This window comes from Micropterus dolomieu, linkage group LG12 (genome assembly GCF_021292245.1).
Source record: "Micropterus dolomieu isolate WLL.071019.BEF.003 ecotype Adirondacks linkage group LG12, ASM2129224v1, whole genome shotgun sequence".
In the NCBI taxonomy this organism is placed as follows: Eukaryota; Metazoa; Chordata; class Actinopteri; order Centrarchiformes; family Centrarchidae; genus Micropterus; species Micropterus dolomieu.
In genome coordinates this window covers 16405605-16421649 of record NC_060161.1, presented here as the reverse complement: position 1 = coordinate 16421649, position 16045 = coordinate 16405605, and the positions used below count along the sequence as shown (strand labels likewise).

At 41.2% G+C, this 16045-nt stretch overlaps 1 protein-coding gene across 1 annotated transcript; it reads right to left on the bottom strand.

The window, feature by feature from the left end:
* Nucleotides 1–849: 849 nt before the first annotated feature.
* ccdc149a (coiled-coil domain containing 149a) lies at nucleotides 850–15645 on the bottom strand. Its single transcript, XM_046065857.1, has 12 exons — nucleotides 15507–15645; nucleotides 13848–14009; nucleotides 13616–13654; nucleotides 12729–12836; nucleotides 12494–12610; nucleotides 10871–11043; nucleotides 9352–9424; nucleotides 9092–9176; nucleotides 8263–8407; nucleotides 7998–8074; nucleotides 3608–3700; nucleotides 850–1979 (listed from the first exon to the last, which is right to left on the bottom strand). Exons 1-12 carry the CDS (start codon nucleotides 15555–15557, stop codon nucleotides 1447–1449), a joined length of 1656 nt encoding a protein of 551 aa, XP_045921813.1. The 5' UTR covers nucleotides 15558–15645; the 3' UTR covers nucleotides 850–1446.
* Nucleotides 15646–16045: the final 400 nt, after the last annotated feature.

Genomic DNA, 16045 nt, shown 5'->3' with positions numbered 1-16045 from the left:
TGACGATATGTTTGCCTGGAGAGGCCAGCTGTCACCTGCACGCAGGAAGGGTAGGCCTTACCACTGATTCTCAATACACAGTGGGCTCTGGACTTTGGCTGCTTGACAAAATGGGTGTGCCTGTGCATCGATTTTACAGTGCTGGAAAACTTCTGGTGTCTATGACTTTGTTTATGATAACACATATAGTCATACTGAGACTCTTACTGTGCATGTGTTACCATATTTATGTACATTAAGCTAAAAATAAATTCTTTGGATATTAACAAAACCCTGTGGAAAATAATATAAACCCAAACCAAAGATATACATCTTTTCAAAAGTTGATTTGTTGTTAATTCAGCTAAAACAGGATTTGAATATTGCTATGATTTTAGACAACTCAATGCAGATTTGTGATGCTGGAACAACTCTCTCCTAAGGCTGGAAAGAAGAAAATCAAGTGAAGCTGCTCTAATCTGTAAAACAATCAAAAGACTGAGGCTGCTGCATTTAGAATTAATGAGAGACCAACCTTGTGAACAGCGATTTTCTGCAGATATGGGCTCATTTTCTGGTTCAGAACATTACTGTCAAACAAGCACCAACTGTGTGTGAAAGCTCAAACAAATGTTACACCAAGTTCACAAAGTCAACCTCTGTGTCAGAGTTGAAGTTTTGATCAGGTGATCCTTGCTTGTGCGCTTTCCAGCTTAAGGAGGGAGCTGATACATCACTTACCCAGTGGTTCCCAACATACCCCTAGCCCAAGCAACCCTTTATTGAGCTGGGGGCAGAAAAGACCAACTTCATGACAGGTCATATTGCATGTTTATGCATTTATAAATATTTCCACATATATGGCACATGTAGACTCATCCAAATATCTATTTTTAATAAATCCCCCCACACATATGAATATACATCAATACAATCTCTTATTATGAATATCATTCATTTACGCATTATGTACAACACATTCAATACAAGTTTTGGTAAACCAATTTGGACCCCCTATGAGAGTAAGAACAAAATGCAGCACTCACAGTATATTGGCATCCCCTAGGAAGAAGAAGAAAGCAAACAACTGGGATTATCTTATTGCATGGGAGAGGAAGAAGGGAATATGGGGCACAGGAGTTGAGGCAGACATATTTTGTTATATTCCTAGCAAAATTTTTCCTGTAGGGCATGAAGTTTGCAACCCCATTGATTTCGAGATTGTCTGTTCCTGCGCAGCAACAAGCTTGTCTGGATACAAAGTGCACCTCCGGCTCTGTCAACGCTGGCTGAAAAAGCGTTTTCTGTTTTATTGACTAAAACAGGAGCTGCTCGGTGGAAAATCGAGCTACGTTGTGAGAATGCAACTAGGGATGATTAATGCAATTATCAATAAGATCGACAAAGACAAGGATTGAAATAAGCTCCTTAAGTCTTTCAGTGATGTCAGATCATGCCAAGTTGTTACTACGACAGGTGATCGACAGATTGACAGTGAACGTCCCACTCCCCTGTACTCGACGCCTCTGGGGCCTGGTTCTCTGGAGCCGATATTGAGGTTTCTACATGTTCAGGTACATTATTAGACCCATTGTCCTGAGATTCACAGGGCTGATGGCCCACCTCTGACTCAACAGAGGCTTGTCTTAGTCGAAGCCACGGAAGGTCTGATTCAGAGGACGGGACACCCAGCGCCAGAGCTGCCTCTTCTCCTTCCTCTACCGTGGAACCCAGTTCATCTTCAACTCCCTCTACCTCGTGCCCTGCCTCTTCCACAGGACTCCGCCCCTCCTCCAGCTCTAAAGAGACTCGATCTTCCGTCAGGGTCACGATTTCTCCCCCTCTCCTGTCAATCCCATTCGTCTCCACCCCCACCAGAGGCTCCAGGCTGTTGAGCAGTGCAGGTGTGTCTTCCCTGCCGACGCCATCTGTGCCAAGGTCGCTGCCAGTGGTGTGGCTTTCCCACAATGATTCATGTGAACTTCTGTTGTCTGACACAACTGGGAGAGGGAAGATGAGGCAACTGGTCATTTTAATTGCTCACTTGATCTGAAGCCATAGTTACATCAGAAAACAAGTACTTTTGCCCTTTTCTGTACCTCTGAAGGAGGCGCAGTAAGATGGCCACTGATTTGTGTAAGCTGGCAACATCACCATGATTCACTACCAAAAACAGACAAGCATTTTATAAATTTATATTAGCTGACAACAACAACATCAACAATTATACCTACTAGCACAACTTCTTAAACTCCTCCTTTGGGCTGAAACAAACAATTGTATTCATAATTGATGAATTAACTGATTAATCTATGAATTAGCCAATAAAATAAGTGGATTAATCGATTAGTTGTCAACTATTAAAGTGATCAGCAACTACTTTGATAATCCATTAATCACGGAGTCATTTTTTAAAGAAAAAACGTCCAGCTTCTCAAATGTAAATAGTTTAGGTTGTGGTCAAAAGAGACATTTGAGGATGTCATCTTGGGATTTTTCACAATTTTCTAACTACTAATCGATGAATAGAGAAAATAATTGACCAATTAATCGAAAAGAATCGTTCGTTGCATTCCTAACACTACCAATGAAGAACTAAAGAAGAATAAAGAGCTGAATGGCAGCATTTTAGCCTGAGTTCACAATGTATTTTAAGTGTCCCAAAGACGCCTAATTTTATTCCACTTATTTGCTGTTTGCTTTTCCTGTTGACGGCATGATGTTAAAAAGCCTTTTGACAAGAACCTTAATAGAAAAAGCTTTGTTGAGGAGGGCTACGTTCATACTCTATTTGTACACGTGGCACTATTTGTACATTAAGACACTATTAAGAAAACCACATGAACAGTCAATATAAAACTTATGCTGATAGACCAAGGCCTATAATGTCATACCGGTCGATCACTTTATCATCAATGTTGTCTTTTTTTTTTTCTTTTTTTAAATGTGAGAAAATTCAAAGATGATATGATTATGAAACATAAGAAAAACTTTTCCTCTTTAGAAGGAGGACCACTGTGTCAATGTAGAAAGTTATTTCAATTACTTATGTGACTGAAGTGCTTCCATGGCAACAGGCTAAATATAGCAGCAGCGCCCCAGACAAGGGGACACAAGACAAGTGTGACGCCCCACAACTCAGCAATAGCAACAGCTTAGTTCTGCTCCTTCGCCAAAATATGCTCGCACTTTGGGGATTACTGACCCATATTTGTGGATGTGCAGGCAAAAAGGTTAAAGACTGCACGTATGAGTCCCAGCCACCTTCTCCCACACATACACATGCAAAAACACACAGGAAGAAAGCAACATTACTTGAACTGGCATCCATATTTATGCCCCCCTGTCCCCCCCCCGTCCCTATCCCCTTTCAAAGAGAACACGGCAGAAGTTTCTGAATGTCAGCGGGCGAGAATTTGCTTCACATTTCCAAAATGCCATGGCATTTGGGCAGCTTGCACCATTGAGAAGAGAGGAGTGGAGGCGGGAAGGGAAAGGACTTGGGTTAAACATGGAAGATAGCGAGGAGTGTTTAGCACACAGTGGCTAATTACAGTGTTTATGCCGTTAGCCAGGGGTGCTCTTATCAATGCCTGGAGAAGCCAGTTACACACAATTACACACTCGCCTTTGGGTGGATGCAGTCTTGGCTGAGGTGTGGCACGTGTTGGATGAAGCTCCGGCTGAAGGTTATCATTCAGTGTGATGCTGTCTCGTGTCCCTGTAAGACCACCATCAAGGAACAAAACAGCCGCTGTTAATTTCACACCCAAATGACAGCACAAAGACAAAGTAAGTGGTATGAAGAGTTTTCAAAGGTTTGAGCATGACATGACTGGATGGGGCTCATCCATGCACATGTATGGCACAGTGCTGTGTGTGCCTTCGCACAGCACACAAACACGCACGTATGCATTGCTCACAGGAAGTGGCTTCAGTTCCCTGTCATCTGTCTTCATTAGTGATGGCTGCACGCCTCTTAGGCTGACACCATATGCTACTCATAGGAGACTGTGCACTATAAACCAGACATCACAAACACACACACACTCAAAACTGTATTCACATGCATATACTCGAGCCTGTAAGTGTGCACATCAGCCTTTGCCTTCACAGACACCCAGTGAAAAGGCCTGTTTCTCTGACCAGTCAAGTGTGAGGCACAAAAACAAACAAAAGAATGTGAAAATGGATGACTGGGTGACACGATGCGTGAGAATCATGAATGGTGAACGGAGACCATATTGTTAGGGATGCAGACCATATTGTTATGGATGCTCAGTGTTGACACTGACGTGGGAACAGTGAGGGAGAGGGAGAGGTTGGGGCCGTTTGGATCCCGAGACTTCTACACACAAGCTGGGGGTGTGAAGAAAAGTGAAAACGTTACTGGTTGTCCTTTCCAGAGACAGTGGTTTCAACCATTACGTTAGACTGTTTTAGTATGAAACCTTGTTAATGTTTTAGCGGCATAGCTCTAATGATGGCAATGTTGGTCTGACGGCCCAACACTTTGGTTCAGACTGATGGATTCCCATGAAACTTTGTACAGAAAAGGATCCCCAGACTTTTCCTATGGCGCCACCATGAGGTTGACATTTGTGGTTTTGGATTGTCTCAACAACTATTGGATGGACTTCCATGAAATCTGGTATAAACATTCGTGGCCCTGTCACTATAAAACTTTGGTGATCCCAAGTCAAAATTTCAATTTGTCAAGGACTTTGGTTCATAACCAAATCCTGCAAAATCTAATGACATCAGCCCACCAGCATTTAGAGCTAATTAATACATGTAGCACGCCAACACTCACTGAACAGAGATGGTGAACCTGGCTGACATCATGCTAAACATCATTTTAGCATGGCCACTGTGAGCATGTTAGCATGCTGATGTTAACATTGAGCTTGAAGGTCCCCAAGTACAGTGTCACAGACTGTAGCATGGACACCGTCTTGTTTCTCCTAAAATTATCCATTAATTATAAAATGACTGATGATAATGATTTCAAATAGCCATGACATTTGTCTTGAGTAATGTCATTTACAAACCAATGTCAAATGAGTATTAGCAATAGGTTCAGATACCTATTGTAGCTAGGGGTGGTTGATATGGATAAAAGTTTCCTTCAGGACGTTCATTGGTCCATATGTAATTTCAGGTTGTTATAAAATCACAAGATAATGAACTTTCTGAAAATTCTAAGTAGAAACTGTTTATAGATAAACTGACTACATTTGTTTGGTATATGTTGTTTTTGGCTAATTCAATGAATTACATATCTGATACGTGACAGTAATGAAAAATCTTGTGAATCAAATATTGCTATAATGCAGCTGTGCCCACTGACTTGCAACACCGCCTACAACGACCAAATACAACCACAGATATCAATCAATTCTATCAGCTGTAAAGAATATAAATGTCTGCAATCTCAATATATATTGTAATTTCCCTCTCTTAACTCTTAACTTTGCTCACAGCTGTATTTAGTTTGTGATGTATGATTGTGTAGTATCACACTACAGCTTTCAAAAGACAAAAGAGTCAGCGGTTCTGCGGAGGCCAATATCTTCTTCATTAAGCTCAGATAGCTGGCACGTAGCTTTAAGACTTTAAGACTGAATCGCAGCCTTCAAGTCTTGAGAGAGTGGCCTTAAAAGGAGTTCTGCAGACTGCCTTTAAAAGCCAATAATAAGGTGGTGTTGGTTATTAATATGAAGAGTAAAGCCCCGCCTGAGCACAGCAGTGTGTCTGCAGGAGCCAGGCAGCGCTCGGGACCTTACTGGCAGCTGCCTGTCCAGCCATCTAACCATCTCCCCTTCTCTCTCACACCCATCCTGCAAAGATAACAGGCTCTTCTGCATTATATGATACTCCAACATGCCAGATCGTATACTCAAGATCATAAATAAGGAGACGAAAAAAGGAGATGTCACACGGTTAAGCCCTACTCTGGGATGCAATGCTGTCTAGCACTATGGTGACAAGGAAATGCCTTCCTCATACTGGAAAAAGGCTGTCACTGGACCAAAACAGAGCTATATGGGTGCACTCTGTATCCACCTGTCTTTTCAATAGCTGCTGCACACTGACAGGCTTTCACTTGCTGTGTTACATTTCGCCTCGCACTCCCTTCAGCATGGGGGTAAGGTGGACAGGAGGACTGGTGGGGATCTATCAATCACAACTTTATCTGACTCACTGCATCGCTGTCATTGTTATTGTTTTTGGCTCTTTCTCATCCGGAGACAACGTAGTCACCTTCTAGCGTTCTCCGGAGCCTCAGGTAGGCAGCCAAGGCCCTCCATCCTATTCTGTTTGCCTTTAATATCCATCAGCCCAACTTCACATCACATCAAGGCCACAGACGCTCACATCTCTCTCTATATTTCTGTCTCCCTAACTGTGGTGGACAGCGTGGTCGTCAGGCACTCTGGGCCCTCGCCTACAAACTCCCTAATAACGGCACATTCCCCTAAATGTGTTTGTAATGTGGGCAATCATTTTCAGTAATGGATGCTTGTCAGTTTTATAGTGGTGAGAATGACGGTCTCATGACAGGGCGCCTCCATTCAGCAGCAGCCCCTCCGCCTCTCAGTCTGGTTCACACACAGCACAACATCTCCCTCCAGTGGGAAAAGGGCAGAACTCTTTTCTAGGTCAACTGTCTTGTCTCCTGGAGCAGTTGGCAGTCACCTTAGCAAAATGTAATGGCTGCTGTGCATGTCAGTGCATTTCATTCATTCTCTTGGGTTAATTTCATCTACACTAATGCATGGATACAGATGCAAAATAGTGTTGAATATTGTGTTTTTGAATACCAGTTGGCTCTTAAATGTGATTTCTCCACTGTCTCACATAATGACATGAATCCAGAAAAAATTTGGACAGCTTTGAGAGCATATTTTTCTATTAATTTCCACTCACATTACCTAAAAACTTTGTTTTGGTGTGACTCTACTTCCCAGAAAAATGTTAATCAATTCAATTCTCTTGTCTGACTACACTCGTCACATATTTCTTGTTCTCAGATGATGTATGATTCCAGTTTTTGCCAGTGAGAATCTGAACAAATTATTAAAATCAACCATTTATTCACCCTGTGTGTAAAACCTAAGACAGATCCGCTAGACCAAAAGGATCAGTGTGTGATACTCAGGCAGCCTGCTTCTGTAAATGGTATCATGAACAGACACATGAGCGGGTGGTCAATGGAGTTGACACATTGTAAACGGTGGGCGTGAGGTGACATGCTTTCTGGGCGTCTGCCCAGATTTGTCCTGGCATGACATAGTGGAGGGCATGGATGGGCTAAGTGGGGCAGAAGGAATACATACTCCCAATTCCCACGGATACGCGGTAGGTCAAGCCTGAGACGCAGCCAGAGAAGAGAGAAAGACACACTGTTATGAACATAAAACCTCATTAATGTATTTAGATTTAAAAAAATAAAAATAAAAAAGAGAGAGAAGGGAAATCAATTAGCTTGGTAGAAAGATAGACAAAGGATCCCTAGGTACATTCTAGTCATAAAGACATAAATGATAATATGAGAGCAACATATGAGAGGCATAATGTTAGGAAATACATTTGCTTCTCAGATTTCTCTAAAAATTAAAATATCTAGGGACTGTATTAGTATGGTTTATCCTGAGTATAATGCTATTTTTCTCTTTTCTTTTTACTTTAAAAAGACACACACACACACACACACACACACACACACCTATGTTTGCCAACGGTGTGGTCCAGTTACAGGTACCAACCAGGTAAAAGCATATGCAGAAACATAGTCTCTGCATGAAGGGACATACACAGGCCATCACATCCACCTACTTTCCTCTAATTCCATTTATTAAAAAATACTGTTTTACTGGTTGGATTACTTAGAAAAATGTATGTAATTGTAAGGTGAGTGAATACCATGATAACTGTAGATTATATTCTGGAGGAGTCATTTCAGGACTGCAACGTGGTTTTTGGTGGAAGCTTTAACGCTTGATCTTGAGACCCACCTGGAAGACTCCACAGTCCCGAAACCTCCAACGTCTTTAGCTTCCGTTCCAAATCTGCAACTCTGTTTCCGAGGATCCTGCAGGCCAAGAACAACGGGTCAGGTTACTTGGGACTGATAAGAAGTGTCAGTGTGTATATGTGTATTCGCGTGTCACAGTCCAGTGTTTGCCTTGGAGGTGGAGGAGGATTCTCAGAACAGCTAGGCAAACATAAGTGTGTCAGGTGGGTGCAGTTAAAAGATGACCTGAAAGGGAGGATCATTACCTGTTGGTGTGCCTCTGGTGCTGGATGACAAGGTTCTTCTCGTGGATGGTCTCCAGCAGAGCCGTGGCCAGGGACTTGAGGTCGGAGATGGACTGAGGCGTGGCCGGCAGGCTGCAGCCCTGCTCTTCCAGGAGCATCTCCTGGACTAAAAACCGAGAGGGAGAAGAGGGGTAAAGCAGATAAAAGAAAGAGTGGTAGGGGACAGACAGAGAGAACAGCAAGGAGGGACAGCCATTTTTATTTTAAACCACCTGTGTTAATGACGCCGTCGGCAAAAACATGACCTCCTAAACTGAGGATACGATAGGTACTGACCTCCAACCTGCCAATAATGCCCCAATAAAACTTTCCCAAAACTTAACAAAGATAAAAGAGCGAACAGGGAAACAGTGTGCTAAGAGCGAGACAGAGATGGAGAGTTAGAAACAGCTGTCTACTAGGTGACACTCTCCTCTCCCAACTTTAACTCCGGAGCCCACTGTGCTGCTTCTGCCAGCAACTGTCAGTCATCATGGCAGGCTCATTTTCCTGCCAGTGGTGCTCTCTACCACTCAGAATACAATTAGTAACCCAGCTGGTGTCCGGGCGGTGGCTTGAAGGATCGGCAAAAGAAATATAGGAGTTATTAAATAATGCAATGAGGCACGGCTGGAAACAAAAGAAAGAAATAGATTTGTTACACTGAAGAAAAATAATCAGTTCATCGGATTAAAATGTACTCTATGTGCTATAAAACAGAGGTGACAGACTACATTTTTCTGCTCTGGTATCTATTTATGTCGGAGTTTAAAGAGAATTCAGAGGGAGCTGAACAGTTGTGTGTTTTCACCTTGTTTGGCTGAGAGGACTCCAGTGAGGGGACTGCTGTTTGATTTCCCATATGTGCTGCAGTTTTTCCTCCTCTCAAGAGCGGTCTGTGGGGAGGGAAAAACAAGGGGATAAAGCTCACCGTGCCGTGTTTGATGAACATTTTAAGTAAAAGCAACCTCTTGTACTTTCAGTGCATATGCTTAAGAATACAGATTTTGTGAAAGCAAATGAAGCCTCAAAATTAGCCTTACATTTAGATTTTAAACAGAGGCATTTTACCTTGTACTTCATGATGTTAGATTTCAGCAGGTTCACCTCCTCTTGTAGTTGGCCAAAGCGCTCATGCAAATACCTGCGGTAACAAAAATCTCAAGTCAAACCATAACAGAAACTATTAGTTTTACGATGAAGCTCTGAGAATGATGAATATTGTGAACAGAAAACTTGTGCAATATGTACACATAGCAGTTTTAGTACATACTGTCCTCCATGACCATTTTTAATTAACAGCAAATCTACGTTTTAGGGCAGAAAAATCAATCATAGTTATTGGTTTAAAAAGGAATACATCACTAAAACACTTGAGTATAAATATTAATCAGCGCTATTCATCAATGTCTAATCTTAGTAAAGCTAAAAACGTAAAAAATTGATTCCCGTCTCATACGTGACATCATCAAAAATACATGTGTAAAATGTATTTTTTAATTTTACAACAAAGTTAGTTACTTTTCGGCTATCAACAGATACTTTGTTTTGCCTGCCTTCCGCAGACAGTAGGGACGTGCAATATTGATATCAATATTTTCTGGGATTTTGTCGATAAAGATAATTAGATTATATTTGGCACTGTTCGAAAATGTGTTTGTAAAAGTCTAATATTGTACTAGCTTTCTCTAGTTAATAGGATATTTATCGTTGCTTACTAATGACATTAATGGAAGCAGGTCTTAGATATTTACTTAAAACTGAAGCATTCAAGTAAAAACAATATAAAAATACTGCAATCTTCAGTGCAAGTATTACTGAAATCAAAGCAAGTATGAGCAAACATTTCATCTTTCGCTGTAGCCATGAGTTCTGTCGTAGCCGTTGTCATTTTTGCTTTGATTCTGTCATCAGTGGTGTTAGAACCTCAGTTTGTTTTTGTGCTGGTACCTTGGCTGGTTTAGGCACATCGTGGACAGCTGACTCCCGAAGCTTTTCATATTTATATTTTTTTGCGGTAGTTGGTTTGCAGTCTTTAACAACAACCAATTTTGTCAAAGTTTACAGATTGCTGCCTTTTGAGCAACATCTTTTCTTTTGGCGCTGTTTGATCGCCCATTTTTAACTTTAACTTTTAACTTTAACTTTTCAGCAGCTACTGCTTGTTTTAACTCTAATGCTCGGACAAGGCGTTTTTCATCGTTTTCTACAAAGTGAGCAACATAGCCTACTCGATAATGTCTGCTCACACATCGTTAATAAAACCCACTTAAGATATTATCGTAGACGATACATATCGCGCACCCCTTCCCAACAGTATGATTTTTAAACAAACATGTGTTTACAGCCGGTAAAGCAAGAGAACGAAAGAAAAAATAAATAAATAAAAAAGGAGTGAGAGATGTCTCCACATGCAGCTGCTACTAAGATCTAAAGCAAGTTTCAGGGAATCTGCGGCTCGTAGAAAACATATGGCCTCGCTAGAAGCTGGATTGGAAATTTAGAAAACTACAAGTGGATCGGGCTTAAAACACTGTGACCATTAGAGGTAGTTATGCGTACTAGATATCTGCTTCTTTGTCCCACTTACCTGTTCTCCATGCAGAGGGCATCCACATCAACGATGCGTGCCTCGCGGTTGCCCAGGATGTGGTTGAGCTCCACGTTGAGTCGATAGGCCTTCTCCCTGAACACGTTGCGCTCCGCTTTCATGTCCTGCAGCTCGTCCGTCAGAGCCTTCAGGTTGTGCTCCATCTCCTCCATCTAGAAAACCAGGCAAAACATGTTTGTAAGAGAAACTGAAAGGTGACAGATTGAGAGTGATTTTGAAAGCTTTGTTTACTTAAAGTAGAGTTTGCTGAGAGTGCACACTCTTTTTTCCAGCAATCAGCAACTTTGGGCCTAGTCTATTGTTTTAAACTGAGTGAACAGCTCTGCTAGAGCCTTGTTCATGAAGGCTTCAAAGTCATGTTTAAAGGAGGAAAAGTATTGTTTCACTAACACCGCCTCAATAACATTGTAAGCCTCCTAATGGCAGTATTTACTTCGCATTGTATTATGAACTACTGAGAATATTTTTGTCAAAGAAATCTACGATGGATTTCTCTCTGTAGCACCACAGAGTCCTTTTTCGACCAAACAGTTCCAGGAACTATGGAGCAACAGGAACTACTTAACTCAGGAACCAAACCAGGAACTAAAAATCTTTTGCGCATTCCCATCCGAGTTTCCACTGCATTTGAAGAACTGTAAAGACTAATTAATCCAATAATGGATTATAAAAGCATAGTCATCGTGTTGCCGTGTTGTTCTTTGTATTTACTGTGACAACACTCTAATGTTTGGATGGATATAATGAATCAATGGACAGGCAAAAAGAGATTAATGAGACTGCAATCTCGAGAGCACCTGTCTCCAAAGAGTTTTGATTATTGCTTTCTGCTTTAAAAGCAAAGCAAAAGCAAATTGGGTTTTCTTTCTCTCGAATTACTCGCTAGTACTTACACCTCCTGGCATTTTTCGACGGGAAGCCCCAAGATCCCGATGAGTTGGGCGCACTGCAATATGCTGTTTGCAGTCACATGATTCCGATGACGCTCGAAATTGAAACTGAGGCAGGAAGTGGAAGTCACAATGGACGAGATAGAGGAAAGCCCGTACTGTGCTAGTAATTGTTTCCTCATTGTGTCGTCCCACTCAACGCATGTGACACCTGGAATTTGCCCAATTTATTCTTAAATTATGGCTAAAAACCTATTTTGAGGTCACAGTGACCTTTGAGTCAAAGGTTTCACTTAACTTAACCGATAATTCTCCGTCACTGACTGAAATGTTTTTAACAATGGACGGAAAAACCTGAAGGATGTCTGTCATTTTGACAGATGAAGACTAAGGGCGATCTACCTCAACATTAAGTAATTCATATGCAACACTCAATAACCAAATGTGGTCCACCTGGGGTAGCCCCCCCCCCCCCCCTTTCCAGTTAGTGGCGAGTGTACATATTAATTAGCTGTTGCCTAGTAGTTTTGTCTTTGATCACACATCATGCATGACCTCGTTGTCTACCTGGTCAATGTTTTGGATAGCTGAAAACTGCACTGTAATTGCACTGGACCTGTGTGATGTGAGATCACTTACATTTGAGATGGTTTTGGATGATGATTAAAAGAAAGAAAAAAAAAAGAGAAAACTAAAAAAAAAAAAAAGAAACCTGTAGCCCTGCTCTCTCCAGCTGGCGTACTAAATCCTCCCGTTCGTGAGCGGGGAAATGGCGCGCTCCCACCTCCTCATCCCCCAGCCTCTGTCGAGTAATGGTCATTCTCAGGAGCTGTAGTCAAAAAAACAAGTTAATTCACTGCTTCTATTAAGCACATCTACTCACGCATTGGACTGGGTTAGGTTAGGCTATATCATATGTTTGTGTGTGCTGCTACTGGTAACCTCACCTTGTTATCTCCCTGGGCCTCCACAAGCCTCTGAGTCAGCTCCTTCACCTCCTCAGTGAGCTTTTTCGCCCGTTCTCTCGAGTCTCTCAACAACTGAGCCAGATTCACCTGAAGAGAAGGTGAAGAAGAGGAAATAAAGGGAAGGAAAAAGATACAGGGAAGGAAAAACAGTTAAAAACTGCAAAACAGCTGACAACATCCAACAATAAAATCCATTGAATAATGCACTACTATTTCTTCTTCAGCTCAAGGAAACATATACACAGGATCAAACAATATATCAATATAACATAGCCAAAATTAAAGTCAATGTAAATTTGGGACACTGAACAAAACTATAAAAAATAAAATACGTTGGCAGATATACGCAATGCAAAATTATTAAATTTACTTTTTTCTACGACAAGTTACAAGAATCAATTTATTTACTGTTTCCAAAAAGCAATGTAGTTAGCATGTCAGCATCCTTTTCACAACACTACTGTTTGCCTGTTGATTGTTTTCTAAAAAAAACAAGACTATATTTTTTTAATGCTGCTATTCAGCAGCCAACTCTTCCAATTCTGATTGTCACAGCGTCCTTGAAAGCACCACCAAGCAGAGTCCTACAGGAGTGCAACAAGACACACCCACTCCAACATTTATCCCAACCATCATTATCTGGAAGGGGGCATGTCTGTCTTGTCATGTAAGAAGTCCGAAAGCTGCAGATAAACCTCGTGAAAAAGCTGTCCAACTCAATGTCGCTGAACCTGATCTGTATTTGTTTGGTATTAGAAAGTTGTTTGACCATTGAGAGCCGGTATTCGCTGTGATCCAGAGCTAGAAGGCAAATACTTTTAGCATTAGTGGAAGTAAGAAAGCTCTTGTAATTGACAACAACCTACCTGATTGCGTTTTTCTGGTGGCAAAGAGGGGTCACCGTCCTACAAAAGTTACATAATTAAAATATTATTTGTCATCAAAGACAATTAGCAAATAGCACATTATAAATAATGTTAAAAACTTACATTTAATTGACAGACACATCACAGAGTACTAACAAGTTGTTTAAAATGGCCGGTACAGCCAATACTGTGCACATAGACAAACATCACCTTGAAGGTTTGACCCACTCACAATGAGTTCCCTGTACTTCTTCTTGAGTCCCTGGTGGCGCTCCCTCAGCTGGTTGGCCATCAGCTTGTACTGGTCTCTTTCCTGCTGACAGGTATCCAGCTCCTTGGACAGAATGAGCAGGGCCTCTTTCTTACTCTCCAGCTTGCGCTTACACACTAGAAACTACAACAAACACCGGCACACAAGGACAGAAACGAAGGCAGTGGTATTATGACGTGCATTACTGTTCTTTATAAATAAACTTGGACTTAGATACAGTTAACTGTAGGTCATCTAGCTCTGTGTGTTGATTCTGTGACCACAGGAGTACATCTGTATCATCCCTCTATGGTATCATCCAACTTGTTCCTTTCATCATAATTTCCTACAGGCTCTATCTTTTGATGGAAACGGTCAAATTACTTAACTGTAGAAGTGATACCAACCCAGGCCAGCTCCCCACAGGTGGAAAAACACACACTGGAGCCAAGTGTTTAAAGTGTAGATAAGACACAGCAGAAGGAACAGAGTAAACCTTGATAGCTGTCAAACCAGCTCATAACCAAATTAAACAGCAGCTGCTACCATGGAGCTGAACGTGCTGTAGTAGTGTGTAGTAAACCACGCTTATTCATTATGTATAGCTGCAACTAATGATTCACGAGTCTGAGAATTATTCTCTCACTTAATGGACTGTCCATTTGATCTATAAAATATCAGAAAACACTTAAACATACACTTAAAACTCAAGGTGATATGAACACATTGCTTATATTCTAAACCAGCACTACAAAACCTGAATATATGCAGGTCACTATCACATGTGACTAGGAAAAGCAGTAAATCATGTGCATTTTGGGTAGTTCTTGCTTGAAAAAAATACCAAATAAATTATTTGACTATCAAAATAGTTGCCAATGATTTTTGAAGTCTTTATCCAAGTCTTTTTTATTAAGTCTTTATCCAAATTTCAGAAAGAACAGTTGTGTTATCACCAGATAATATATCAGAAATCAAACAGTCATGTCCTCCACCTGCAGGGTGGAAATTCCTTCCTAAAACAGTTAAATAAACAGTCCCTGAAAGATGTAAGAATATCTGATTTATTATGAATTATTCAATATATAGTCAAATGTATTATCCCTACAGTTGACCAGGTGTGGTCGGTTAAAGAGCTATTGACTGGAGTAACGTTGCTATTGGGTATCACTGTTTTACATTTTCGCAGTTAACGTTATATGCTTTTATTGCTTTTCACCTCAGATTTATTCATATCTATTTTATATATCCATATAGTCAAAATTTAATTTAAATGAATTTATGCTAGCAATGTTAAGTTAAATGCTGCCCCACAGGTGGGTTAACGTTATATCTGGTCTGTACAGCACCACACGTGTTCAGGAGGTGGGCAGGAGTGTTGCTGCACGTCCAGCCTCACAGGCTCGGAGACGGATGCTGTCGGCCTGACGGACTAGCATGCTAACTTAGCTTACCCTATCAATCAATCTTTAGCCTCTGTAGCTAAAAGACCAAAAAGTAGAGTTTCCTATGTGATGTTAAACAGCTACCCCGGTGTTTAATTTAGACAAGAGACCGCAGCTCGCTCCATATGGTTCAAGGGAGCTTCTGTAACCCGCCCGTCCCTGCAACAGCTGCTCGCGGTCTTCGACCCTCACTCACCTCGCTGACCAACCCCTGCCAGTCACTCTCACTCCTCTTGGCAGACTGCATTGTTCCAAATATCTTTAACAAAATGCCAGGATACAGGCTGCCGCTCTGCCTCCGTCCGAGCTGCCTCTCCTCCGTTTGTTGTCCTGCAACGTCACTTTTTTCTCTGCTGTCAAGTCGCGCGGAATGAGAATTTAAATAAATCTACGACTTCCGGTACAACGTTGAAAATAAAATTATCTTTGGAGAAAATTAGTCTTGAGCAATAATTATCATTGAGGTATAAAGCATTTAAATATGAAACATTGGATAGCAGAACATTATTTGGGAATAACAATAGTACGGGAGCGCTCCTGAAGATGAATTAGCAACATTAAAACTGAAATGGAGGGTTTTCTTCACAATAAAGCACAGAGCCTGTTCCTGTAAAAATGACATGAGCATATTTTGGAGAATCATATGCGAGAGATTTTAATGAAATACAAATAACATCAAAAATATTTTCTTTTCCCTTTACTGTAATTCTTATGGCTTTAACATTAACGCACTTT

Bases quoted from the DNA above. Each gene is read 5' to 3' on its own strand.
- ccdc149a (XM_046065857.1), bottom strand. From the start codon at position 15,557: ATGCAGTCTGCCAAGAGGAGTGAGAGTGACTGGCAGGGGTTGGTCAGC. The intron at 11,044-12,493 runs GTTTCTTTTTTT...CTGGTTTTCTAG, and splicing joins TGGAGAGAGCAGGGCTACAG to ATGGAGGAGATGGAGCACAA. The intron at 8,075-8,262 runs GTAATGATCCTC...CTTGGCCTGCAG, and splicing joins CACCAGAGGCACACCAACAG to GATCCTCGGAAACAGAGTTG.